Source organism: Carettochelys insculpta, chromosome 2 (assembly GCF_033958435.1).
Source record: "Carettochelys insculpta isolate YL-2023 chromosome 2, ASM3395843v1, whole genome shotgun sequence".
Taxonomy (NCBI): domain Eukaryota; kingdom Metazoa; phylum Chordata; order Testudines; family Carettochelyidae; genus Carettochelys; species Carettochelys insculpta.
In genome coordinates this window covers 82,441,803-82,467,796 of record NC_134138.1, presented here as the reverse complement: position 1 = coordinate 82,467,796, position 25,994 = coordinate 82,441,803, and the positions used below count along the sequence as shown (strand labels likewise).

The following is a 25,994-nucleotide window of genomic DNA, read 5'->3' as shown; positions in this document are numbered from 1 at the left end:
TACAGAGATGAGAGATGGATGTGCGTGTGTGAGAGAGAGGTGTGGGGAGTAGAAACACAGAGATGGAGCAAAGAAAGCTCAGACAAACTCAGAGAATTCCTGGTAGTATGACCCTAAGAAAAAGAGCTTTTGTGTGATGTGCTGGCTAAAAGACTTGGGACAGCGAGCAAAAACTTTATCCTTTTTGTTTCATTTTTACTGTGCTGAAGGAAAAAAGGACTTTATACATTTTTATAAATAAACAGGATTGCAGCAAAGAAATACTTGACTCCTTCATTTCGTTCTAACCAAAACAATGTGGAAGACCCCAAAACTATCTATCCACTTGATTCAAGAAGAGGTAACAGTACTAAGTTACTCTTATAATAACTTGATCACCACTTGTTCAGTTTTGATTGCTTTTGCATGTAACATCTTTAAGGCTCTCTCTTGAATGACCTTCATTTCTATTTGCTATGGAAACATCTGTTTTGGGGAAAGGCAGTAATGGAATTTAACATCCATTGCTTCAGAGTTTTTGCTGTAATCTGATTTGTGAGGACATGGAACAATCCAAGAATTCCATATAGGTGAATTGGAGAAGCAGAAATATCATATGCAGGTAAAAAATCTAATTGTTTACATGGTAACAGTAAGTAGATAAACTAGAAGTAGCACAATGAGGGAAATGTCAGTAGAATTAGAGCAGATTAATTACAGAAATTAGACACAACTCAGGAAGTTATCATATTTACCACATTGTTCTTTTGGTTTTTCGAATTAAAGCAGATCTTATTTAAAGAAGACTGGCTTTTATATTACAGATGAGCACAGTACTAGAGGCAAAGGTATCAAAGAACAATGATATGTATGTGAGAGAAAAACATTATCTGTAAAATCACAAAAGAAGTTCTCTTGACTTCCATGACTTTTTGTGTCAAGCATGGTACAGCAGTCTTTTGATTCTATTATGAAACTATAATAAGGATCATTGCACTAATGCATGAGGATTTGTGATAATGTTGCAGAAATTTTACTGTCAAAACTGAACTGCAGTGTAATGACTTTTGTTATCATGGTTTCTAATAACTATTCAGCATGAACTGACCCTACATATGTTTTACAGCAATAACATGTCAGTAAATCAAAAAGCTGAAGACAAAGAAAGCAACAAAACACCTTCCTAAAATTCCTACTAAATATCAGAACATTAATAAAAGATGAATACTGTGACTAACCTATAAAAATTTTAGCAGATAATATAGCTACCATATATTTTAAATAAAGGCTATTATGCCAATAAAACTTGCATTGTGAATGCTTTATATCAAGGTACAGCTTGCACAGATAAATTAAATGAAGACTTCACCAAATGGTTTAACACAGACCAAACAACTTCCACCATTCCTGTTATATTTAGATCCCAGTAACTCCTATCTTAAACATTACATTAGAAGGCAAAGAAATGCAAGAGGTGAGTCACTTCACAAACTTTGGTAGTCATGTGCAAACCAGTGGGGATATCCTAAAGGAAATAATTTTGCCAAAAACAGCAAGGCAGCAACTATAATCACCAGCTTGTACAAGATTTAGGCACTGAAACACTATTGTTTAAAAATCAAGCTATGAATGTTCAGCTCAAATATTTCAATCTTAACATATAGATATGAAAGCTGGAAATCCACCAGAAGTGCTGGCAGTCACCTAAATGCCATTGAAAGCAAATGCCAGGGGAAAATAATGAGTATTAAATGGAATGAATTTATAACAGAGTTCAACTGCTTATCTCCAAAGTTGTCCCAGAAAAGAAGAAAAATATGGGGGAAATGTGCTAATAATAAACCCAGAGCATGTAACACAGTAGAAGTATTATTACTGGGCAGTTGAAAGATGTGTAAATGGGGCCAACTGAATAAATCAATCCACTGAATATTGGTGCAGAGCTAGTCTACAGAAACTAAGCCACTCTGCACTGGATAGGGAAAGATGGAAGGAAATAGTGAGAGGGGCATCAGACACCAATGGGCGCTGAGCCCATGGTTATTGATGATGATGATGATGATGACAACTGAATAATACTTAGGCTTGGTACTTGGTGTTTAAGTTCTAGATTGTTCATTCCCTAAGGCTACAGCTACACTGTCTCCCTAACTTGAAATAATGTATGCAATTTGCAATGTATTTTGAATTACCTTATTTTGAACTGCATACTGTCCAAATGGCACCGCAGTTTGAAATAAGTTGCTATTTTGATGTTTCCTCTACCACTCTCACAACAAGGGGTAGTGGAACTGGAATACTACACTTGAAATACCCAGGCTATTTTGAGCATGGTCAGTTGCTGTGGAGTTGCTATTTTGGCATATGTTTATGTCCTAAAATAGCAACTATAGTCTAAACATAGCCCAAATGACTTTGATGGTGTCCAAAAGATTAAAATATCAGAATAAATGTAAACGTCCAATGTCTTCATTGGTGATCGTATGTGCATCAAAGCACTTTCATTGATAAAAATACATCTTACTTTTCCAAATGAAACTAAATATTATGACTTTTAACTCAGAAAAGCAGCTGTGCACCAATCTCCCTTGCCACCTCTAAAGCAGTACTGTCATTACCATAGTAGAAAACTGGCTAGGTAAGTGAATTATGCCAAAGAAATCTTAAATTTAGACCTAATCTAGTTAATCGAAGTCATAGTGCCATTCCATGCCAACAGCAGAGTAAGACAGGATTACTGGTTAACATTAAGAAACTCTTCAATGTTCTTACCATTGAACAGACACTTCCAGTTTTAAAAATATTAAATTGAAGGGGAGGTGCTGGCTGACCAGGACTTTTGAAATATGTGGATTCACGAGCTTAGTTAGAAGGCCCTGTTTTTGAAAATCCTGGGCTAAAACCCCAAGATAGTGCTTCAATGTGTCATAAAGCCCAAGAATTAATTACCTGCCTTTGAGAATGATTTGCAAATTTTTGTAAAACTGTACAGCAAAGATCAGTGTTCAACCAGGGAGCTGACCCACTTCCTTGGGGAAGGTGCATCAGATGGGACTCTGTGCTCTAGAAGGGGGCAGGGCTGAGGTGGAAGAGGCAGGGCTGGGGACAGCCAGCCCTCAGCTCTGCCCAGAAGGCACCACATCCTTGCCTCTTCCCCTTCAGCCATCCCTCAGAGCTGTCCAGAGTGAACCAAACAGTGCATCAGTGGCAATTTAAAGGTTCCAGTGCTCTGGCAGCTGCAGCTCCTGTGGTAGCAGTGTCTGGGAGCCCTGAGCTCTCTTGAATCATTGGGTCCAAGGCAGCTAATGCCCTTTCCTATCTTCCATTGATAGGCCTGATTTCAAACATCCTTGTATTTTCTTCTCATGTGCATGCGTGCACACATACAAGTCCAGTATCAGTACTGTACACACACAAAACCAAAACAGATTTGGTTTTGCCTTTCAGCATACACAAGAAGATGTAACGCTGGATGGAGGGACAATACATCTCACAAATCCTTCTAACCCTGTGGAAGAAGTTCCCTTGATAAATACACATCAAACAAATAATATACTGTGGGTTACATTCTAGCACACAGCTTCCTATGAAATTCACACAATAAAATAAATAACATTACAATCTCCCACTTGCTTTTACACCTATTTGATCAACAACTTTCTTCTTCTGTCCCACTATCTTTAAATGTACAATTTAAAATTTATTTAAATTTAGAATTTATTTTTGCCCCTACAGACACCCATTTTCTTTCCCCTCTCCTTTCTTTATCTGTATTTTTCTGAAACCCTCCTCACTTTCTCATTGTCTTCCCTCTCCTGGGAATATCTTTCCCCACTTTGGCCTCTTCTGCAGTAAATTGACTGAAAATGCATTTTTGGTACTCTGAAAGTATTCACAGATTTCGGTTGAATGAAGTGAATAGTTGGGTGGGAGAAGAGAAAACATATCTATTTTTTTGAAATGTCCAATTTTTCACCATTTATTAAACAAAGGGTTTTGACATTTCATTTTAAAACAACATTTTAAATGAAGAGGTGATTCAAGTCAGCACTTAACCTGAATGAACATTTTCTGCTTTTTAATTGGGGCAAGAGAAACAAAACAAAAAAAATCAGTTTTAGTTAAAAACTAACCTTTTTATTCTTATTTTGTAGTCCAGCACCCAAAATAAAAAACAGTTACTCACTCAGGATCTTTTTCTTTCGGTTGGTTACTTTTACCTGTATAAAAAACAGTCTTCTCTATGGCACTTCAACCAACACCTGTAGTCTCTCCTCTCTCTCTCCTTGGTAGTCATCTAACATATTTCATTCGAGATCACTCCCTCCTCTGCTCTTTAGAGACAATCTCTTGGCATTTTTTCCTCTCCACCTACAACCTCTCTCTCTGTGATCTTCGCATCTCGAGCTTCTCCTTTTCTGTCCATATTTTCCATGTCTTTCTTTCTCTCTTCCCCTCTCCTGTCACACCTTGCTTCCTCTGTCTAACTTGTTGATTTACCCCTTCACTACTTCTCTAGAGCCATCTCTGTACCCTGCAGTTGCTTCCCTCCTATTACTCCCTAACGCTGTCCCTTTTGCCTGGGTCATTCACTCATTACATCAATGGTTCCTGCTCTTAGATTCACTCTTTCCACAGTCTTTTCCTATTCTTCACTCTTATGCACAGAATCTGAAGTTGTGAGCCAGATATCTCTACTTTGCAGTAGATATTTCTACTTTGGTATTGCAAACACCAACCATTTGAAGATCAAGAGTCAGGCCTCCAAAATCATGACACTGATTTAAAGGTTGGGCAATCTATTAGAGTCGTACCCCATTATTTGATCCCAGGAGCTGGGGCTTAATGAAAATCACAAAACGCTGCAAAATCTGCAATAAAATTGTGAGAATTGGCAACATGAGTAATGAGGCAGAGCTGGGAGGAAGGAGTCAGCAGGAGCAAAAGTACAAAAAAGCAACAGCATGGTGCATGAAGCAGATACTTCTGCCAGGGATAGATACTCATAAAAGCAAGGATTCTCTCCTGTCTGTTAAGCCATATTCAGCCTTCTAAGGAGGTTGTGAGCAGTAATGTAGATATGGTACCATCTATTGTCTTGCTAAAGCATGACCTCTTGCTTCCCCAGTGCCAATAGTGGCACATTATGCTTTTTATATTCACGTCCCCACCATTCACCAAAGCTGATATTATGGATGTTTCTCCCACCTGTGGTCCAGAAGTTTGCAAAGCCATAATACAGACCTAAAGAGTATAAAGGAAGCATTTCATCACTGAAATGGATACACTTTTGATATTGAATGAAGCAACTACTTGACAACTCCACTCACCTACAGTGATTTCTTAAGAGTGAATGCCATATCCAGTTGAAATTAATAGAACAAGGCAAAAATTGCCACTTTGGGTGCCTCTACACTAGCCAGCTACTTCGAAGTAGCCAGCACAACGTCAAAATAGCATGTGTTGTGTGTACACGTGCCATGTGCTATTTCGACGTTGAAATCGACTTTAGGCGGCTAAACATCAAAATTGCTATTCCCATCTGAAGATGGGGAATAGCGCCCTACTTCGATGTTCAATGTTGAAGTGAGACATGTGTAGATGATCCGCGTCCCGCTATTTTGAAATTGCGGGGTCCTCCATGGCAGCCATCAGCTGAGGGGTTGAGAGATGCTCTGTCCAGCCCCTGTGGGGCTCTATGGTCACCGCGCACAGCAGCCCTTAGCCCAGGGCTTCTGGCGGCTGCTGCTGCTGCTCCAGCTGGGGGTCCATGCTGCATTCACAGGGTCTGCAACTGGTTGTCGGCTCTGTGGATCTCGTGATGTGCAGGCCGAGTGTGTCTGGGAGGGGCCCTTTAAGGGAGTGGCTTGGGGCTTTGCTGGCCCCTTATTTCGATGGGGAGCTCTTGTGTGTGTGGACGCTCTGCATTTCCTTCCAGGGTGGCTCCTTTCGACGTTCTCTGTCGCTACTTCGACATTGAACGTTGATGGTACCAGCCCTGGAGGACATGTAGACGATACGCATCGAAGTAGCCAATTTCTATGTTCTTACGTCGAAATAGGCTAGTTTGATGTAGTGTGCTAATGTAGATGTAGCCTTTGTCTTTTAAATGAACATGTTTTAAAAATGACTACTCATTTTGATGGTCACTTATGTATCTAAGATAGAGAAGGAAACAAGAGCTTTGTAGATTTTAGGGAAATGAATACATTATTTTCTTCTCATATTCACATCACTATGATGTATATACATAGTACAGCTGCTAGAAAAATCATTATGTTGGCACTCCTATAGAATTGATTTTCTGTTGCAGTTGTGAGTCACTTTTGAGTAAAAATCAGAGAAAATATACCCATTTTATGTCTATTTCTATATACCCTGTATGAATCCAACATCTTTATGCCATTTGTCATCATTTCTGAAAAAAATCTCTCTCTGATGTTGATATGATTATTTTGTCTTTATAGCTGGATGGTTATTCTTTTTTGAAAATTAAAGGTTATAAAAAACCCAAATTTAATTAGCAGTCACTTTAATTCTTTGCAGTTGATATCCTGCATAGAACTCCAGTTCTGGGTTTATGTGCCTCTGTTAACTAGCACTGGCATACTGCTAGACTTCCTAAAATTCTTAGCTGATGTAGCAGTTGTAAGCCACACACTGGATAGATGTGGTGAAATGCTAATCATTTTCATAAATCACCAGCTCCTTTCATGTGTATTTAGACCTACATTTGGACTCTGAAAACTGTTTACTGATTGAAAAATGGAAGGCTGTGAGATCAACAAGAATACACTGATTATTTGCCTGCTGACAATTGTCAGAAACAAGTGGAACACATTCAATTTCAACATGAGCAATGAATGGCTGACAGAATGCATATAGTTGATGAATAAATGCACAGCTGAACTGTTTGTATGATGAAAATGTAGGTGCCTGAAAAATTCTTTGAAGATACTGAAATCTTAGCAGGTAATTTGGATTTCTTTAGAGAGTATCTTGTAAAGAAGAATGCTTTAAGTAGGCTAATCTCACTGGCTTTTTAATATGGTTACTATACTGGAACAAGATTTTTGCATAAATGAATTGTGTATGAAACGCCCTTCCAAAATTTTTTAGGAAAATTAAGTGTGGCTAGATAATAGTGACATAAATACATATTAACTCTCAAAAAAGCAAGAGATAAAAAAGAAAAACAAACAAAACCCCAACTGATATCCACCTAAAATATTAGAAAAATGTATCTTTTTCCCCACTGAAAAGACACCTCAGATTGGTTTACATCTTGAAATCAATCTCTCAAAAAAAATGGAGGTACATTATTTTCTTCATGAAAAGGAAAACAAAGATGTCCTATATATAATTGTTCTGTTGCTCCACAACACATTACAAGCCAAAAGTTGAGAACTTAGACTACAGTTGATTAAAATTTAATCCTGTGGGGCATTATATCTCATCTGAGAAGTTCAGCAAACTAGGGTCTATCTTTGTCTTTTTTGCTTGGTTTTCTTTCAAACACACTGTAGTAAAACCGAAGTCATTTTATATGATGCAGAAAAATTCTTCCTGGCCTTAGAATTAATCTAATATTTTTGAGGGAGATATGACTTTTTGTGAATATTAGAAAAGGGCAGTGATTGGTGCAATATCAGATTTAAAATAGAAACTACATTGCAACCTTAAATTATGAAACAACTGACAACATACCATAATCAAGGATATTTTATGAAGCAGTTACTGACTGGAATGAGATTAATGCACGTGCTTGAACTTAAGCTTGTATTTAAGTGATTTCCTTAAAAGGGAAGTATTTCTGTGTGTATTTTACAGAACTGGAGCCTTAATTTGGCTGTTAATGTCAGAGAACTCCCAATGCTATATAAAGATCATGCAGAAAAAAGATGTACTATGAAGATGATCTTTGTACCTGAAATTATAGGAACTAATACTCAGATACAATGGTAGTACCAAAGTGGATGATTTAGAGTGAGACCCTATATCTTCTTACAAAATCTGTTCTTTACAAGTCAAAGTGGAAATACAAACAGCATAAAATAACCAGAAATCACAAGAATTCAGGCCACGATTATCCAGATAAGGCTATATCTATACTAAGCAATAAGGTCAATTTTAAGGCACTTAACTCAATTACACAATGTCTGTCTTTGATTTTAAGGGGCACTAAGGTCAACTTTCTTGCCCTGCCCCTCCAATGTGGTGTAATGCCAAGTTCGGATTTACAAGGTCAAATTAATGCTAGTGTGAAAACAGCATTACTTGAAATTGATTTTATCAGCCTCCAGAGGTATCCCACAATTCACCGAATGTCTCTGTTCTAGGAGCTTTCACCTCCTCAGCTCTCCAGGTTTGCAGGAAGTAGGAAACAGGAAGCCTGGTGATTTGAGTTAATTTTCTTTCTGACTGCATCTTGCATGATCTCAATCAAAAAGGAGTCATATCAAAAGTGGAAAGTAGGAGAAATTACAAAAGACATAAGCAAACAACGTGTGTATGCAGGGGCAAGATTAGAAAGGCCAAAGTACAGAATGAGTTCAAATTATCTGGAGACATAAAGGGTAACAAGAAGTCATTCTATAAATACATTAGAAGACCTAGAACAGGGTAGCCCATTACTCAGTGAGGAGGGAGAAACAATATCAGGAAACTTGGAAATGACAGAGGTACTTAATGACTTCTTTGTTTCGGTCTTCACCAAGAAGGCCGATGCTGAAATGCCTAACATAATGCACGCTAGTGGGAGGAGGGTAAGTTCAGAGGATAAAATACATAAAGAACAAGTTAAAAGCTACTTAGAAAAGTTAGATGTCTTCAAGTCACCAGGGCCTGATGAAATGCATCCTAGAATACTTAAGGAGCTGATAGAGGAGGCTTCTGAGTCTTTAGCTATCATCTTTGAAGAGTCCTGGAAGTTGAGAGAGATTCCAGAAGACTGGAAAAGGGCAAACAAAACAACCCAGAAAACTAAGACCAGTCAGTTTAACTTCTCTACCAGGAAAGATAATGGAGCAATTAATTAAGGATTCATCTGCAAACATCTGGATGAAGATAAGGTGATAGGTAACAGCCAGCATGGATTTGTAAAGAACAAATCATGCCAGACCAATCTGATAGATTTTTCTGACAGGATAACAAGTCTTGTGCATAAGAGAGAGAAGGTGGATGTGGTATACATAGACTTTAGTAAGGCATTTGACATGGGCTCACATGATCTTCTTAATAAACTAAGCAAATACAACTTAGATGGGGGCACTACAAGGTAAGTGCATAACTGTCTGGAAACCGTTCTCAGAGAGTAGTTATTAATGGTTGGCAGTCATGCTAGAAGAGCATAACAAGTGAGGTTTTGCAGGGATCTGTTTTGGGACAAGTTCTGTTCAATATCTGCATCAACCATTTAGATATTGGCATAGAGAGTATGCTTATTAAGTTTGCAGGTGATACCAAGCTGGGAGGGGTTGCAACTGCTTTGAAGGATAGGCTCATAATTCAGAATGATCTGGACAAACTGGAGAAAAGGTCTGAGGTAAACAGGATGAAGTTTAATAAGGACAAATGCAAAGTACTCCACTTAGGAAGAAACAATCAGCTTCATACATATAGAATGGGAAGTGACTGTCTAGGAAGGAGTACTGTGGAAAGGGACTTAGGAGTCATAGTGGACAACAAGTGAGTCAACAATGAGATGCTGTTGCCAAAAAAGCAAACATGATTCTGGGATGTATTAATAGACACGAGAAGCCATTCTTCTGCTCTACTCAGCACTCATTAGGCCTCAGTTGGAGTACTGTGTCCAATTCTAGGCACCACATTTCAAGAAAGATGTGGAGAAACTGGGAAAGGTCCAGAGAAGAGCGACAAGAATGATTAAAGTTCTGGAGAACATGAGCTATGAGGGAAGACTGAAAGAACTGGGCTTGTTTAGTTTAGAAAAGAGAAGATTTAGATGGGACATGAAAGCGGTTTTCAAGTACCTCAAAGAGGCTTACAAGGAGAAAAATTGGCCTCTAAGGATAGGACAAGGAGCAATGGGCTTAAACTGCAGCAAGGAGGTTTAGATTAGACATTAGGAAAAACTTCCAAACTGTCAGGGTGGTTAAACGCTGGAATAAGTTACCAAGGAGGTTGTGGAATCTCCATCACTGGAGATATTAAAGAGCAGGTTAGACAGACACCTATAGGGGATAATCTAGATGGTGTTTGGTCCTGCCAAGAGGGCAGGGAACTGGACTCGATGACCACTTGAGATCCCTTCCAGTTCTAGTGTTCTATAATTCTATGATTTCTCAGGATCGCAGAAGAGCCCCTGCATGGAGCCATCAGGAGATCCAGGATCTCATTTCTGTGTGGATGGCTGAATCCATGCTGGGTAAACACCAGGGACACTCAGCAGTGCAAGGTGAAAATCAAGCCCCGCTCCACAACACATGGTTGCCGGGCTGTGCAGACCATGCTTTGCAGACAGAGCCAGGCCCTTTCCTGTGTGGGGTTTCAGTGCTGGAGAGCACAACATAATCATTCAGAGTTTGCAAGTCATCTTAAATGCTTTATCATCCGGAATTTACAACAGCCACCCACCAACAGCAGTGAAGCCTTCTTCCCCGAAAGAAACTTGTTTTCTCCACTTCAAATTTTATGGGGCTGCCACCAATTCACATGGCAGCTGGACAGTGCGGACCATGCGTGCAGACAATGGCATGTCCTGCCCTACCCTGTTCCAGTACTAGCAAGGGCTTTTTCCCTGCACAGGATTTAGCAGGAAAGCCTGAGGAAAGTGGTGTGCAACCCAGTCACAGCTGACTTCCTCTTTCTGGTTGTTAATTACTCCATTCCGTTTATGGAGTGCCATGGAGAAGCATCTGTATAATTCATAGAGTTTACTTCTGACATGAAAGCAACAAAATGATAAAGAGTTTGCGGGGTCAAGGTTTCTTCCCTGTGAAAAACTTGTTTTCTGAGCTTCCCATATTATGGGGGCTGGCCCCAGCTGGACACCATGCACCTGGTGGACTAGCCCCCTCCCCACCACAAGAGTAGTCCCCATGCCACCACACCACCATAAAGATGATGTTCCATTAAAAAAAACTGCCTCTTTCCATAATGTGGATGACTCTAACAATTTCTCTCATCAGGGAAAGAGACTTCTGAAAAATGGCCATTTGTTTTCAATGGCAGCAGGGAATGAGGGCAATGTAGTCTGGGAAGATGACATCACATATCCACAACCACTTGTGGGGCATTTTTCCCCATAATGCACCAGCAAAAAAAACCCCAGAATGCAACGTGGTTGCAGGAACTGTGGGATAGGTGCCTACAATGCACTGCTGCAACAGTTGAAGTTTGGCAATTTAGCAGGGACGCACTAAGTCAACTTTGTGAGCAGGTGCTGACACAACTTTGACTTCATAAAATGTAGGCCGTGTCTACACGAGTCCCAAACTTTGAAAGGGCCATGCAAATGGCCATTTCGAAGTTTACTAATGAAGCGCTAAAATGCATAGTCAGCGCTTCATTAGCATGCCGGTGGCCGTGGCACTTCAAAATTGACGTGCCTCGCCGCCACGCGGCTTGTTCCCACAGGGCTCCTTTTCGAAAGGACCCCACCTACTTTGAAGTCCCCTTATTCCCATGAGCTGATGGGAATAAGGGTCTTCGAAGTAGGCAGGGTCCTTTTGAAAAGGAGCCCCGTCGGGACGAGATGCGAGGCGCGTCAATTTCGAAGTGCCGCGGCCGCCCGCATGCTAATGAAGCGCTGAATATGCATTTCAGCGCTTCATTAGTAAACTTCGAAATGGCCATTTGCGTGGCCATTTCAAAGTTTGGGGCTCATGTAGATGTAGCCCTAGTGTTACAAAGTCAACTTTAATAAATTTGACTTTATTTCATAGTGTAGACAAAGCCTAAGCATCCATAATAAATATAGAATTTTTGGAGAACAGATAAAATAATCAACTGTATTATATTAGTACTGTACCTGCTGATGATCTGTAACAGCGGCTTCCATCTTGACCCTATCATCATAGATATCCATAAGGTTTTCTTTTTCATTTAAATAATATTTCTGAAATATCTGATATTCTTGTGCTAACAGCCAATTTTCTTCTAGCATCTGCTCCAGAGTAATCTAAAGACAAAGGTTACTGATTACTATAATTGAAAGATATCTACTTAAATATCTATAATATTTTCTTAGCTTTTATCAGTTATGCACACATGCACATTAGGTGAAATCACGATCCCAGTGAAGTCTAGGCAAAGCTTGCACTGAATTTAATGGGGTTAGTATTTCATAGTACATCTATATCTTAGGCACAAATTAATAATAGATGTTCTGCACAGAAAACAATGTTTAAAATAGCTAAAATAACAACTAGTGAATTTCTGTGCGTTTTTATAAGCTCTGTTTCTGCAAAAAATGAAAATTTCATTAATTTTATTGACCCTTATAAACTCTGCCCTATAATGATTTTCAGTGTTCTCAGTGGGCTAAGTAATACTCCATGAAAAGGTATCTATTAATGATTAAGTTATTGTAGTGTTTCTAGTCCCAGATTAGATTAAACTGATTTTAAAGACACGTCTGATATTTTTCTCTCTATGGGGCAGAATTAAAGCTTTGAGGGTGCTCTAATATGAGGTTCCATAACTTAACATGTCTGAATTTCTTTTAACATTGACTTTGAATTTCTTGGGTTTATGATGCTTCATTAAGCAATAGTTATTTCATTCCTGTACTGTATGTAACCTTAAATTAATTGTATATATTCTCAACCGTAACTCTATTTTAACTTAATTTTTCTTTGGAAATTTCTCTCCTTTAATTGATACATTTTAATAAATAAATCTTAAAAATAAAGTGAATAAAGCTCTGAGTACATGAAGCATCACTCTTAAGTAACTATTTTAAGGTCTGGGTCCAGATTCACCAATATGTTCTGGCTACATCATTCCACTCTGAAGCAGCACAAAGTAGTCAAAACATATTGGGCAATTAATCTGAGTTTACAGCTCCTTTGCATTGCCACAACAGTACAAAGCAATCAGCGTGTACCCCATCAGCCATCTCTTTGCCTCCATCTTCCCTTGCTCAAAACACAATAAACTTCCCTTCCCTATGCATTCAACTGAATGCATATTCACCATAAAACTCCCTCTGTCCTCTGCATTTCCCTTATATAACCCGGCATACACACTGCATTCTCCATATTCCTTCTCCCTTACTATATCAGCCACGTACCCCTGTGCTCACACATCAAAGTTTCTCACTTCTCCCACCCCACATTCTTTTGGTCTCTACTTCACACACATGCATCCTATATAAGTAACCCCTCTCGTGCCCTTCCTGCTGAGCAGATCTGGTGCAAAAGGGAATTTAATAAAATAGAATGAACGATCATTTCTTGTTGATTCCTTACAACTTCAAGTTTTTTCTTCAGCAGATGCTAGGGAATGTTTTATTACAGGCAATTTCATGAAGAACTGATGTTTTGAAGTGGCTACCATCTCCTATTGTTGTTAAGGGGAATGAAGCCATATCATGCACCGCTGTAGCATCTCTGATGAAAATGCACTATGTTGAGAGGAGTGTGCTCTCTCATTAGCATAATTATTCCACCCCAGTGAGAAGCGGAAGCTATGTTGGTGGGAAAGCATCTCCTACTGATATAGTGCTGATATGAACAACACAATCTGCTTATCGCTGTGGTGGAGGTATGTCTTTTTCAGTCCCCTAAGCAGGATAAATTTGATGCAGGTCCATTGTCGTGTGGGTCAAAGAGGGGAATTTCCCCAGTGTCCCGCCTTTCAAGGGGACCCAGAGCGTGGTCTGCCACTGCCAGTACTTCAGCAGAGGTGGGTCTGAAGCTCTGGTCTTCTTTGAATTGCCAGTAGTCCCACTCTGCCACTCCATGTGGCTATGGGGGACCCTTGGCCACACCCCTTACAGGGCATTAAGCCAGACCCCCCTCTCATTTTGCCCCGGCCCCATGGTGGCTGTTGGCCCTGATAGTTAGCTGGACTTAAGTGGCAGTGCAGAGCTGCTCTGAGGCCATAATCTGACCTCAGTTAAAATGCCATGTTTCCAAAAGCTTCTGTTTCTAACTGTTTCCCTCAAATAACAAAGCTTAGCTGCTCTGAGGGAAGGTGGTCAACCCCCTTACAGTGAAAAGCAGAGAAACTGCTGAGGGCAGCTTGTGGCTAAGTTCCTGGAGAAAGCCCCAATCTAGTACCATCTTCAGAAAGATCTGTTCCTCATGGGATACCTGAAGTAAAGCATTTTTATGTAACCTCTATTTAAGAAGGCCTTCTCGCTCATGAAAGTTCCAAGAGCCTATATAATTTTGTTACTGACAGCATTATGGACCAAAAAGGCCTGACGACGCTAACTTTGTAATGGTCCTAATATTAAACTAATATAATTTCAATTAATGACTTTCACTGGAAATTCCAAGCAAATACAGTCTATACTCAAGGACAACTGCTATAACTTTGCAGAGGTTATGTTATATTGTTCACGCATAATAATGAGACCAAATCTCAGGTTTAAAGGCAAAATTCAAATTTAACTGGAGACATAGTAAAAAAAAAAAAAAAAAAAAACTTGTTTGGCAACACCTGGCACTACTTAAAGAGCTCACAAAACACTGTATTTCATTTCAGAACCAGGTAATCATGAAATACCTCATATGCAGTAAGAACTGAAACAAATTATGGCATTTGAATGTACATTTATAAACAAAGAAAGGTTATATTAAATACCACCCAGTCTGTTAGTTGTTGTCATTATAGAATATTCAAAATTACTGTTATTTTTATTTATATTAGCATAGAATCTAGGAGCACTACTCATGAACAAGGACTCCATTGCAGAAGTTGCTGTACACAGCCAGAACAAGACAACTGTCTCTATCGGTAACAGCTTACAATCTAAGGATGAGAGAAGGGACAAGAGATCAACTTATAAGCGCCCAAAACCAAGGAGACAATATTGGTCAGCAAGAAAATAAATGATCACAGTCCACCAGTGCCCTCACTGTTGATGAGTTTTTTTTCAGGCATCATAGAAAAGGAAAGTTCTAAAGAGGGTTTTGACGCTAATAAGATAGTTTTCCTGATGTGTGTGGGGAGCTTGTCCCAAGCATAAGGGGCTGCATGGGAGAGAACACAAAGGTACTTGTTCAAAAATCTAACAAGTGTATGATGGAGACTGGCATTGTCATTTGATAAGAGGGAAAAATAAATATCTTGATAGTAAATGTGAGATGATTGATAAGGGGTCATAGGCTATCAAGGGCCTGACAAATGAAGACCAAGAACCTATGTCTGATGTGATAGAGAAAAAGGAACTAGTGGAAGGACTGTAAGAGTAAGTCTATACTAGGGAAATAAGTTGATTTCAGATATACAGTTCTAACTACAGCATTTGCAGAGCTAGAATTGATGTACCAGAACCAACTTACTTCTCCAGTGAAATCTGAGCCTCTATAGCCTTGCATTGACATCCTTTACTCCATACAGTAGCATGGAGTACAGGGGTCAACGTCCGAGTCCAGAAAGGTTGATTTTGCCACGTCTTCAAAAGATTGAAGTCCAGAAGATCAACCACCAGTGCACCAGTCTTCCAGTAAGTATAGATAAGCCCAAAGAGAACTGTACCATAGTCAAAGCAAAGGGCTAGGAAAATAACTTTGTTATAAAATATTGCATTGATCAAGGATGGAAAAAAAATGATGTTGCAGAAACTGACACACAAAATGAGTGCCTGGAGTTTTAGCTGTATGGATGGATAGGAAAAGCGGTAGCTTAGATGATATAGAAAGTATTGGTAAGATTTAAACTTTGCTTGGATGTGAGGACCTAGAGGAAAGTTCAAGTCAAAGATGACACCCGGTCACATGCCTGAGTAATAGAAAGATTTTCTCCATAGTGATCAAGGAAGTTGCCAGGAGGGTGGTTTTTCTGTTTTTGTTTTGTTTTGCATTTTTGTGCAGGTGGGAAAATCAAGAACTCTCCTTTAGCCATTGAATCATAGTAGTGGAAGGGATCTCAAGAGATCATCTAGTCCAGTCCCCTGCACTCATGGCAGGACTAAATGATATCTCTGACAAGTGTTTTTCTAACCTGCTTTTAAAAACATTCAGTGATGGAGATTCTACAACCTGGGTAGGCAATTTATTCCAGTATTTAACCATCCTGATGTCCAGCCTAAGCTTTTCTTGCTGCAATTTAAACCAATTGCTTCTTGTCCCATTCTCAGAGGTTAAGAGCAATAATTTTTTCCCCTCCTTTCTGTGACAATCTTTTAGGTACTTGAAATAATGTTCCCTCTCGGTCTTCTCTTTTCCAGACTAAACAAACCATTTTTTCTTCATGTTTTCTATACCTTTAATCATTTTTGTTGTGGTTCTCTGGACTTTTTCCAGTTTGTCCACATCTTTCCTGAAATGTGGCACACAGAACTGGACACAATACTTCTGCTGGGACCTAATCAGCAGAATAGATCAGAAGAATTACTTTTTGTGTCTTTCTTACAATATCCCTGCTCGTACAACCCAGAATGTTTATCTCTTCAACAGTGTTACTTTACTGAATCATATTTAGCTTTAGGTGAGCTGAGGTAGAGTTCATGGCTGGAACATTAATGATGATATTGAAGAGGCAAGTTAAGATTTAGTCTGGACTGCAGACAGATCTTGGGCAGAGAGGCAGATCTGAGAGTTGTCAGCATAGAGATCGTAGTTGAACTTGTGTTTACAGATATTGTCCAAATATTAAAGGTAGATGGGGAAAAGAAGGGGCTAAAGAGCCCAGTGCATCTTCACAGAATGTTGGACATTTCAGCTGCGTCTACACGTGCACGCTACTTCGAAGTAGCGGCACCAACTTCGACGTTAGGCGGCGAGACGTCGAAGTCGTTAACCTCATGAGGAGATAGGAATAGCGCCCTACTTCGACGTTCAACGTCGAAGTAGGGACCGTGTAGACGATCCGCATCCCGCAACGTCGAAATTGCTGGGTCCTCCATGGCGGCCATCAGCTGGGGGGTTGAGAGATGCTCTCTCTCCAGCCCCTGCGGGGCTCTATGGTCACCGTGGGCAGCAGCCCTTAGCCCAGGGCTTCTGGCTGCTTCTGCGGCAGCTGGGGATCTATGCTGCAGGCACAGGGTCTGCAACCAGTTGTCAGCTCTGTGTATCTTGTGTTGTTTAGTGCAACTGTGTCCGGGAGGGGCCCTTTAAGGAAGCGGCTGGCTGTTGAGTCCGCCCTGTGACCCTGTCTGCAGCTGTGCCTGGCATCCCTATTTCAATGTGTGCTACTTTGACGTGTAGACGTTCCCTCGCTGCGCCTATTTCGATGTTGGGCTGAGCAACGTCGAAGTTGAACATCGACGTTGCCGGCCCTGGAGGATGTGTAGACGTTATTCATCGAAATAGACTATTTCGATGTTGGCTGCACGTGTAGACGTAGCCTTGATGTGGCAAATCCTCTGAAGGACACACTGAAGAGGATTATAGACATAGGAGAACCAGGTTAAGACAAATTATCTCTGTTTCTCAACAGAATGAATCTCTTTTCGGTACCATTTCTGTTCATTTGAATTTTAAGATTATATAATGATAATTATTTTGGAGAAAATTTTAAAATGCTGATATGTCTGATGGAATGTTTTTATAGTAAAACAAAATATTTTGTCTAGAAATATAATTTAAAGTTACTATTATAAGTCTAATGATACATAATTATTTATTCACACTTGCATTTCTAACTTCAGTGAGCAAAATCATGCCAGCTCCTTTGGTTGAATTCAAAATATCCTTTAATCATTAAATCAGGGGAAATGTAACTTCTTGTTTTTCTATATTTTGTTCCCTTTTTCTTATAAATCAACAAAAGTCAAAGTCGTGTTACATTTCTCCTTAAGAAATACGTAAAACACGCATACACCAAACAAACACTATGTCACAACAGAGGCTAAATTAGCTCATCACATAGGCTACATCTACACAAGAGGGTTTTCCAACAAAACCAGGCTTTTGCTGAAAAAAACCACAGAGCATCTACATGCAAAAAGCAGCTTGTTAACAGATTATCAACAAAACCCAGCACATTTGCAGACAGCATTCTGCCTCTCCGCATTGAGGAATAATGCCTTTGTCAGCAGTTTCTGTCGACAAACAATCCACGTAGATGCTCCAGGGGGCCCTCTGTCGACAGAAAGGGCTTCTGGTTCACCAGGCAGCCCTCTTTGCTAAGCTTGTAGTTGGCTGTTCTGTTGAGAGAGGGCTGGGAAATCCAGTGACCTGCTGTTGATAGAGCAGATTGCTCTTTTGATCTTCTTTTGTGTGTAAACATGATCTGTTGACAAAAGTTATGAGGGAAGATTTCTTCTGACAGTAACTTCTGTCAACAGATTGCTGTAGTGTAGGTGTAGCCATATTGTTAAAAAAACTAACAAATGAAAAAAAAACTTCTCTGTTCTTGCACCTGGCCAAATACTTGGTCAGATAGTGTGAGAAACACTGGGTCACTTTAAAAATCTTTAAAAATTGAGTTGCAAACATTTTGTGTTTTGTTAGTCAGAAGCCATAGATAAACTGCTAACTTCATGAAGACTGGGTGAGAGCAAAGGAGAATGCTGAAATTTCACAATGTATTCAATACATTATACAACATATGCAAGAACAGAAATTATGCATATTTTGAAAATATAAATTCTATCATATTTATTATTAAATCAATTAAGGGTAAAAATATATATTGGAATTTCAGTTACCATCCAAGCATTCTGCAATGCTTGTTATGTCAAAGCTTAAAGGACTTTATTACCCCTTGCCTTCCCTGAATCTGGGACAGCAGGGGGAGACCATAAGAACATAAGAATGGCCATACTGGGTCAGACCAAAGGTCCATCCAGCCCAGTATCCCGTCTGCCGACAGTGGCCAATGCCAGGTGCCCCAGAGAAAGAGAACAGAAGACAATGATCAAGTGATTTATCTCCTGCCATCCATCCTGCCCTTGTACTGAAGGCTGGGGCACCATACTTTAGCCCTGGCTAATAGCCATTTATGGACCTAACCTGCAAAAATTTATCAAGCTCTTTTTTAAACCCTAATAGAGTCCTGGCCTTCACAGCCTCCTCGGGCAAGGAGTTCCACAGGTTGACTGTGCGCTGTGTGAAGAAAAATTTCCTTTTATTAGTTTTGAACCTACTACCCATCAATTTCATTTGGTGTCCCCTAGTTCTTGTATTATGGGAAAAGGTAAATAATTTTTCTATATTCACTTTCTCCACACCATTCATGATTTTATATACTTCTATCATATCATATCATATCGGAGGAGGAGGGGACAAAGAAAAGAAAATAAACAAAATACGTATTATAGCAAAGATTATCTCCTTTATCATGCTGGTTTTTGCCATTCCAAACCAGGGTGCAGCTCTTAGGGGTATGTTATGATGATGGAAGGAAGCCATATAATTTTCTCTGAGGGAAATGGAAAGGATGGACATAGGCAAAATAGGTCACCCTTGAGTCCAGGTAATGTATCTGTAGCCACCACCAGAAATGAAAACTGTCTTTACCTGGTGAAAAGTGTTAATGATAGATTTCTACCATCTTATTGGCATGCACCCCAGTGTAATTTTACCATGTTATGTCAGCGGGAGTGACTGAATCTTCCCAAAGGGAATAAATACCAAACTTTAAAAGAGTATATGTTTACAAAAAGATAAATACAATTATTTCACCATAATTTTAACAATTGTAATACTTCTTATCAAAGAGTAAAACCCATGGAAAATTGTCTGACATAGACCTATGAAGACAAAAAATTATCAACTTATATTAAGAGATTAGAAAATGTATTATTTCTAATGAAAATTGACTGGAAAGCTCTGGTGCATAATGAAGGTCCCTTTAATTGTTATAGGAATAAGGAAATGGAACCTGGAGACAATGATATTCTATTCAAATTGTCAGGTCACATGATTAGAGATGCTCTCCCGGGGTTCCAAATTGTTATGCTTTGTAGTCAGAATCTGAACCTTTCTTATTCCTCACATCTGAACCTAAGATTGCAGAAATATTATATACAATACAGTTCAGACTGCCAAACTAATGGTAGTGAAAAATTAAATGCTGTAAACAGCAATACATAGATGAAGTAAATATTAACAATGAACCCCCCCGAAACAAAAACAAATTACATAAAAAAACCCTTAAATAGATCAAGCAAGATAATGTAAAAAACAGGTATAACTTTATTTCATATATATACTCCGAGTACAGTCTTCCATTTATTTGCAACTCTTTAAAGCACTTTCCCAAAGTATGGGGTTCTGAAATTTGAGAAACCTCTTCGCTCATTTATTGTTCATGTCAAAGTAACAGAAACATAACCTGTGCATTTATCATTGTATACAATGAAGTACCAATATGTTAACCAATCATTTTACATAAACATACTATGAACAGTGACCATCAAAAATAAGCCTGTCATTATATTCAAATAGAAAAACAATGTTTTATGTTCAGTTTCCATAATCATAAAGGCTTTCTAAGGGAAATATCACATGGTGATTCAGGATGCTATCTTCACAGATGATACATAGTATTTCCTAAATCGTAAGAAGACAAAACAACATTTTATAACCATACTTATGACAGCTGCTCTCTCCCAATATACTGCTGTCTTATGCTACGTCTACATGTGTATGCTACATCGAAATAGCTTATTTCGATGAATAACGTCTACACTTCCTCCAGGGCTGGTGCCATCAACGTTCAACGTCAACGTTGGGCAGCACCACATTGAAGTAGGTGCTGCAGGGGAGCGTCTACACGCCAAAGTAGCCCACATCGAAATAAGGGTGCCAGGAACAGCTGCAGACAGGGTCACAGGGCGGACTAGCACCGCTCCCTTAAAGGGCCCCTCCCAGACACAGCCTGCACAGCACGCGGTCTGCAGAGCCATAGGCACACACACCTCGGCGAAGCAGTTACGGACCCCCAGCAGCAGCAGCAGCAGCCAGAGGTCCACCCAGCCGCCCCTGCAGGAGCAGTGCTTGCCCTGCTCAATGCCATGCAGGAGGCAGCTGATCACCTTCTAGTCACAGAAGAGGAGCTGCCCCCAGGGGAGGAGGAAGCAACCCCAGACCCTGCAGCCCCCCGCCCCTCCACCGCACACGCCGCTGGCTGTGGAGCACCCCACGAGCACCGACTGGTGGGAGCGGCTGGTGCTCGGCGAGTGGGATGACGACCGCTGGCTCCAGAACTTTCGTATGAGCCAGCAGACATTTCTGGAGCTCTGCCAGTGGCTCACCCCCGCACTGAGGCACCAGGACACCTCCATGCAGCGTGCCCTCAGCATGGAGAAACGGGTCAGCATTGCTGTCTGGAAGCTGGCCACTCCAGACAGCTACCGATCCGTGGGGCAGCAGTTTGGCGTCAGCAAGGCCACCGTCAGGGCTGTCCTCATGGAGGTAAGAGAACCCACAGGGAGGGGGAGGCAGCCCTGGGGGTGGAGGGGAGCCCTGGCAGGGGAGGGGAAGGGAGGGAAAGGGGAGCCTGGGGTGGGGAGGGGAGCCCTGGCAGGGGAGGGCCAGACACACCCTGCACACCCCTCATTGGTTGTCTCCCATGTCCTTCCCCTGCAGGTCGTCTGTGCCATCAATGCCCTGCTCCTCCACAGGCTCGTGAGGCTTGGGGACCTGGATGCCGCCATCGTGGGGTTTGCCACCCTGGGCTTCCCAAATTGCTTCGGGGCTCTGGATGGGACCCATATCCCCATCCGTGCCCCGGAGCACAGTGGAGGATGCTTCTTGAACAGGAAGGGCTACCATTCAGTGGTCCTCCAGGCCTTGGTGGACAGCTGGGGCCACTTCCTGGACATATATGTTGGCTGGCCTGGCAGCACCCACGATGCCTGGGTATTCTGGAATTCGGGCCTGTGGCGCCGGCTGGAGGCGGGGACCTACATCCCCCACAGGAGATCCCTGTGGGGGACACCACAATGCCCCTCTGCATCGTCACAGATGCGGCATACCCCCTCTGGCCCTGGCTCATGCACTCTTACACTGGCCATCTGTCAGCCAGCCAGGAGCGCTTCAACATGTGCCTGAACCATGCGCACCAGGTGGTTGAGCGCACATTTGGCCGCCTCAAAGGGCACTGGAGGTGTCTGCTCACCTGCCTTGATGCAGGCCCCACCAACATCCCCCAGATTGTAGGCGCGTGCAGCACCCTCCACAACCTGGTGGAGAGCAAGGGGGAGGCATTCTTTCAGGGCTGGGCTGTGGAGGCTGGCAGGGCCAACATGCAGCCACCCGCTGCCCCCAGTTGCCAGGTGAACCCCGAGGGGATCCGGGTCCGGGAGGCCCTGCGGGTCCATTTTGATGAGGCCGCGGGGTGAACACTGGCAGGCCCCCCACTGCACCCCTCCCATCCTCCACAACACTCCCTGCCCCTACGCCCACACCACAGAGCACCCAAGAGCACCCCCCTTACTTTTCTTGCAAATAAAAATAGACCTGTTGTTTGTGAAACCACAAAACGGTGAATTCGTATTATTATATTATTACAACAAATATAAATATTATATATTATATGATAACCAAAAAACAGTGGAACACAAGGAAGGGGAGAACTATTTACATTGGGGGGGCAGGTAACATAAAATAACAGGGGTCTAATACAAACTATATACTACACAAGTAAAAGGGGATATGTACAAAGGGGGAGGGGAGGGGCCACGTCCTGGGCCCCGCACCCCCTAATGTCCAGCACTGGGGGGTGGGAGGCCGCGACCTGCACCTCGGCCTCAGCCCTGGTTGGGGCTGGCTGGGGGCCGGGCGGACCGGCAGATATGGCCGGCGGGTGTCAGCAGGCCCCAGGTCCCCTTTGGCGGAAGGCCCCTTGGTGGCGGACAGCGGTGCGACGGCGGGCGGAGCAGCGGGTGGAGTGGCGGGTGGAGCAGGCAGGGCGGGCAGAGCGGCAGCCGGCGCGGCATGGGGGGCCAGGTAGTCTGCAATGCACTCAAATGTGTGCATAAAGGCCCCCCCATGCCTCCTGGTGCCAGGCCAGTGCCCGCTCCTGCAGATGGAGGCGCCGCTCCTCCACCCGCAGGCGCTGCTCCGAGACCTCCAGCTGCCGCCGGAGGATCGCCAGAAGCTGGGGGTCCGTCGCCGTCTGCGGGTGGTGCTGGGTCCACCGTCGTCCCCGCCTTGGGACTTGTCAGTGCTCCGCTGAGGGGCTGGCCTGGAGTGATGGCCCCGGTGGGTTCTCCGGGACCACTGACACCTCGCCGGCGCTCTCCAGTCCCTCCGGTGGTGCAGCTGCAGAACACAGGGGGGAAGAAGAGTGGAGACAGCAGTTAGTGTGGGCCCTGAGCCGTGGCCCTTGTCCCCCTACCCCTCTGCTGCTGGTTCCCCATCCCCATCCCCGGGAGATGCTGCTGCTGCTGATGGGTGTCCCACCCCCTCCCCCCGGGGGACTCTAGGTTCCACTCCCCCCATCCCCAGGGATGGGGCATGACACTGTCCTGCTGGGGGGGCAGGGGCTGATGCACTCTTCTGAGGGGCATGCCACTGCTGTCCTTGGGGCCATGGTCATCTGGGCATGTGGAGGGCCCTGGTCATGTCTGTTGCCCCCGCCCCTCAACCCTGGGGGTGTGCACCGGGGGGTACATACCTGACGGTCTGCTCCCATGGTCGGGGGACACCCTGTGGGCAGACACCCTGCTGGAGCTCCGGGATGGGATGGCAATCCGGAGCCCCCCGTCTCTGGAGGAGGATCCCCCCCCCCTCCTCCTCCTCTGGTGTCCCAGGGATGGGCTCCTGGGGGGGCCCCTGGGGTGCGGGGCTTGCCTCCGGGGCAGACTCCGCCTCCAGGGCCTGCTGGGGCTCGTCAGTTGAGGTGTCAAGAGTGGCCGATGGGGAGGAGGTGTGCCGGGGGTCCAGGATTTCCCTGAGCTCCCTGTAAAAGGGGCATGTGACAGGGGCGGCCCCAGATCGGCTGGCTGCATCCCGGGCCCTGGCGTAACCCTGCTGCAGCTCCTTAACCTTACTCCTGACGTGGTCAGGAGTGCGGGCAGGGTGACCCCGGGCGGCCAGGCCCTCGGCCAGCCTAGTGAACGCATCTGCATTCCGCCTCTTGCTCCCCATTACCTGGAGCACCTCCTCCTCGCTCCAGAACCCCAGCAGGTCCCGGAGCTCGGCCTCCGTCCAGGAGGGACCCCGCTGCCTCTTCCCCAGCTGGCTGCCAGCCTGGGAGCCCTGGCTCCCCTTGGGGGGGAGTGCCCTGGGGTCGCTTGGGGGGATGGCGGGTGGCCATTGTTGCGGGGGTGGTGGACTGCGGTTGCAGAAGGGCGTGCAGGCTGGCCGTGTGGCTGTGCTGCCGCCTGCACGCTCTCTCAGCTTCCTGCACAGGAAGGCAGGGGGTGGGGACCTTTAAGGGGCCGCTGCATGCGGCGACCATCGAGCTCAGGGGCTGGACAGAGCATCTCTCAACCCCTCAGCTGATGGCCGCCATGGCGGACCCCACTATTTCGATGTTGCGGGACACGCATCGGCTACACGTGCCCTACTTTGATGTTCAACGTCAAAGTAGGGCACTATTCCCATCTCCTCATGAGGATAGCGACTTCAACGTCTCGCCGCCTTACGTCAATGTCAACTTCAAAATAGCGCCTGCCATGTGCAGACATGGCAGGCGCTATTTTGAAGTTGGCGCGGCTACTTTGAAGTAGCCGGCACGTGTAGACGCGGCTTTATAGTGACAACTGCAGTCCCCCAATATACCAATGTTTATGTAAAGTACAGATATGAATGAAAAGTTGCTCAAGGCAACAGGATCAGTCTGGTTAAGACAGACTGAGCAGTAATCCTTAGTCAAGTGTGTGAAATATGCTGGAATTGGTAAATCCTCTAAAACCAGAAAAAAATTTAGAAGTACACTCAGGAAATCCATCCAGTTCCGAGTGCAGTTCAACATTCTGGTGCTTATCTGTACAGCTCTGAAAGAGTTTGGGGTTTCTGAGTAAACCAAAGGGCAGAAATTCATACCCCATACAAAAATAGCCCTTGAACACAGCAATAATCTCTTAAGAGTATATCAGTACTTTGGACACATCAGAAAGCATGAGTGGGAGAAAAAAGCAAAGATGTAGAGGTGATTTTATCCCAAAGTAAGCTATAAACAGTGTGGGAAACAAAGGTTGCTTCCAGGTTGGCACCTTGATTTAGGGACTTATATGGGTGCCATTAATATGCCATTTCTGCAGTATTCACCATACTCCTATATACTCAGAGAATACCACAAGTACTGGAAAATTGTAAATAAATGTCAGTGTTGCAATTGCCACACTCTGTGGTAGTTATTTCAGGACCCTCCCAGCCAAAGAATATAAGGGATAAAAAAGAGGACAGAGGTATGGGAAAAAAAAATTCTAAAAAAGCAGGAGAAGACAAAAAATAGTTTGTCTACTCCAGAGGTTAAGCATACTTATTTTGGAAAACATTTCTCTCCTTATAGATTAATGGGGAGCCTACACACAAAAAGCACTCTTTCAAAAGTAAATAGGGTGCCCATCCACCCCATATTTGGCAGGATGGTCCCGTATTTGGGACACTCAAAAGGCATCCCAACTTATTTTAGAAAACAGATTACGCCCAGGCCTGGGACTCCACTGGCCACTCAGGGGCAGGTCTTTCAACCTGCCCTACTAGAGGGAGATCCAGAGCCTCGTGGGGCCCTGGGACAGCTCATCACCACCTGCCATCCATGACACTGTGGTGGACAAGCTGCATCCCAGGGACAAGGAGGAGCTGGGACCTGGGAGCTGCCCCACACACCTGGAGTAGGAACTGACCACTGAGGCCACCAGCAAAGAGATAGACCTCATCATAGACCTCCCATCACAGTTGTCGAGCAGGGTGACGGCCAGCTGGGCATTGCCAGACCTCAGAGAGAGACCCTCCAGTTTGTACCTGGTGAGGTGCACA

At 43.3% G+C, this 25,994-nt stretch overlaps 1 protein-coding gene across 1 annotated transcript in view; it reads right to left on the bottom strand.

The window, feature by feature from the left end:
* Positions 1 to 25,994, bottom strand: part of CCDC178 (coiled-coil domain containing 178) — a 316,601-nt gene that overhangs the window by 95,926 nt on the left and 194,681 nt on the right. Inside the window, exon 14 of the mRNA XM_074985449.1 lies at positions 11,972 to 12,121. Within this exon, the coding sequence (XP_074841550.1) occupies positions 11,972 to 12,121 (150 nt within the window). The remainder of the gene's footprint in view (positions 1 to 11,971; positions 12,122 to 25,994) is intronic.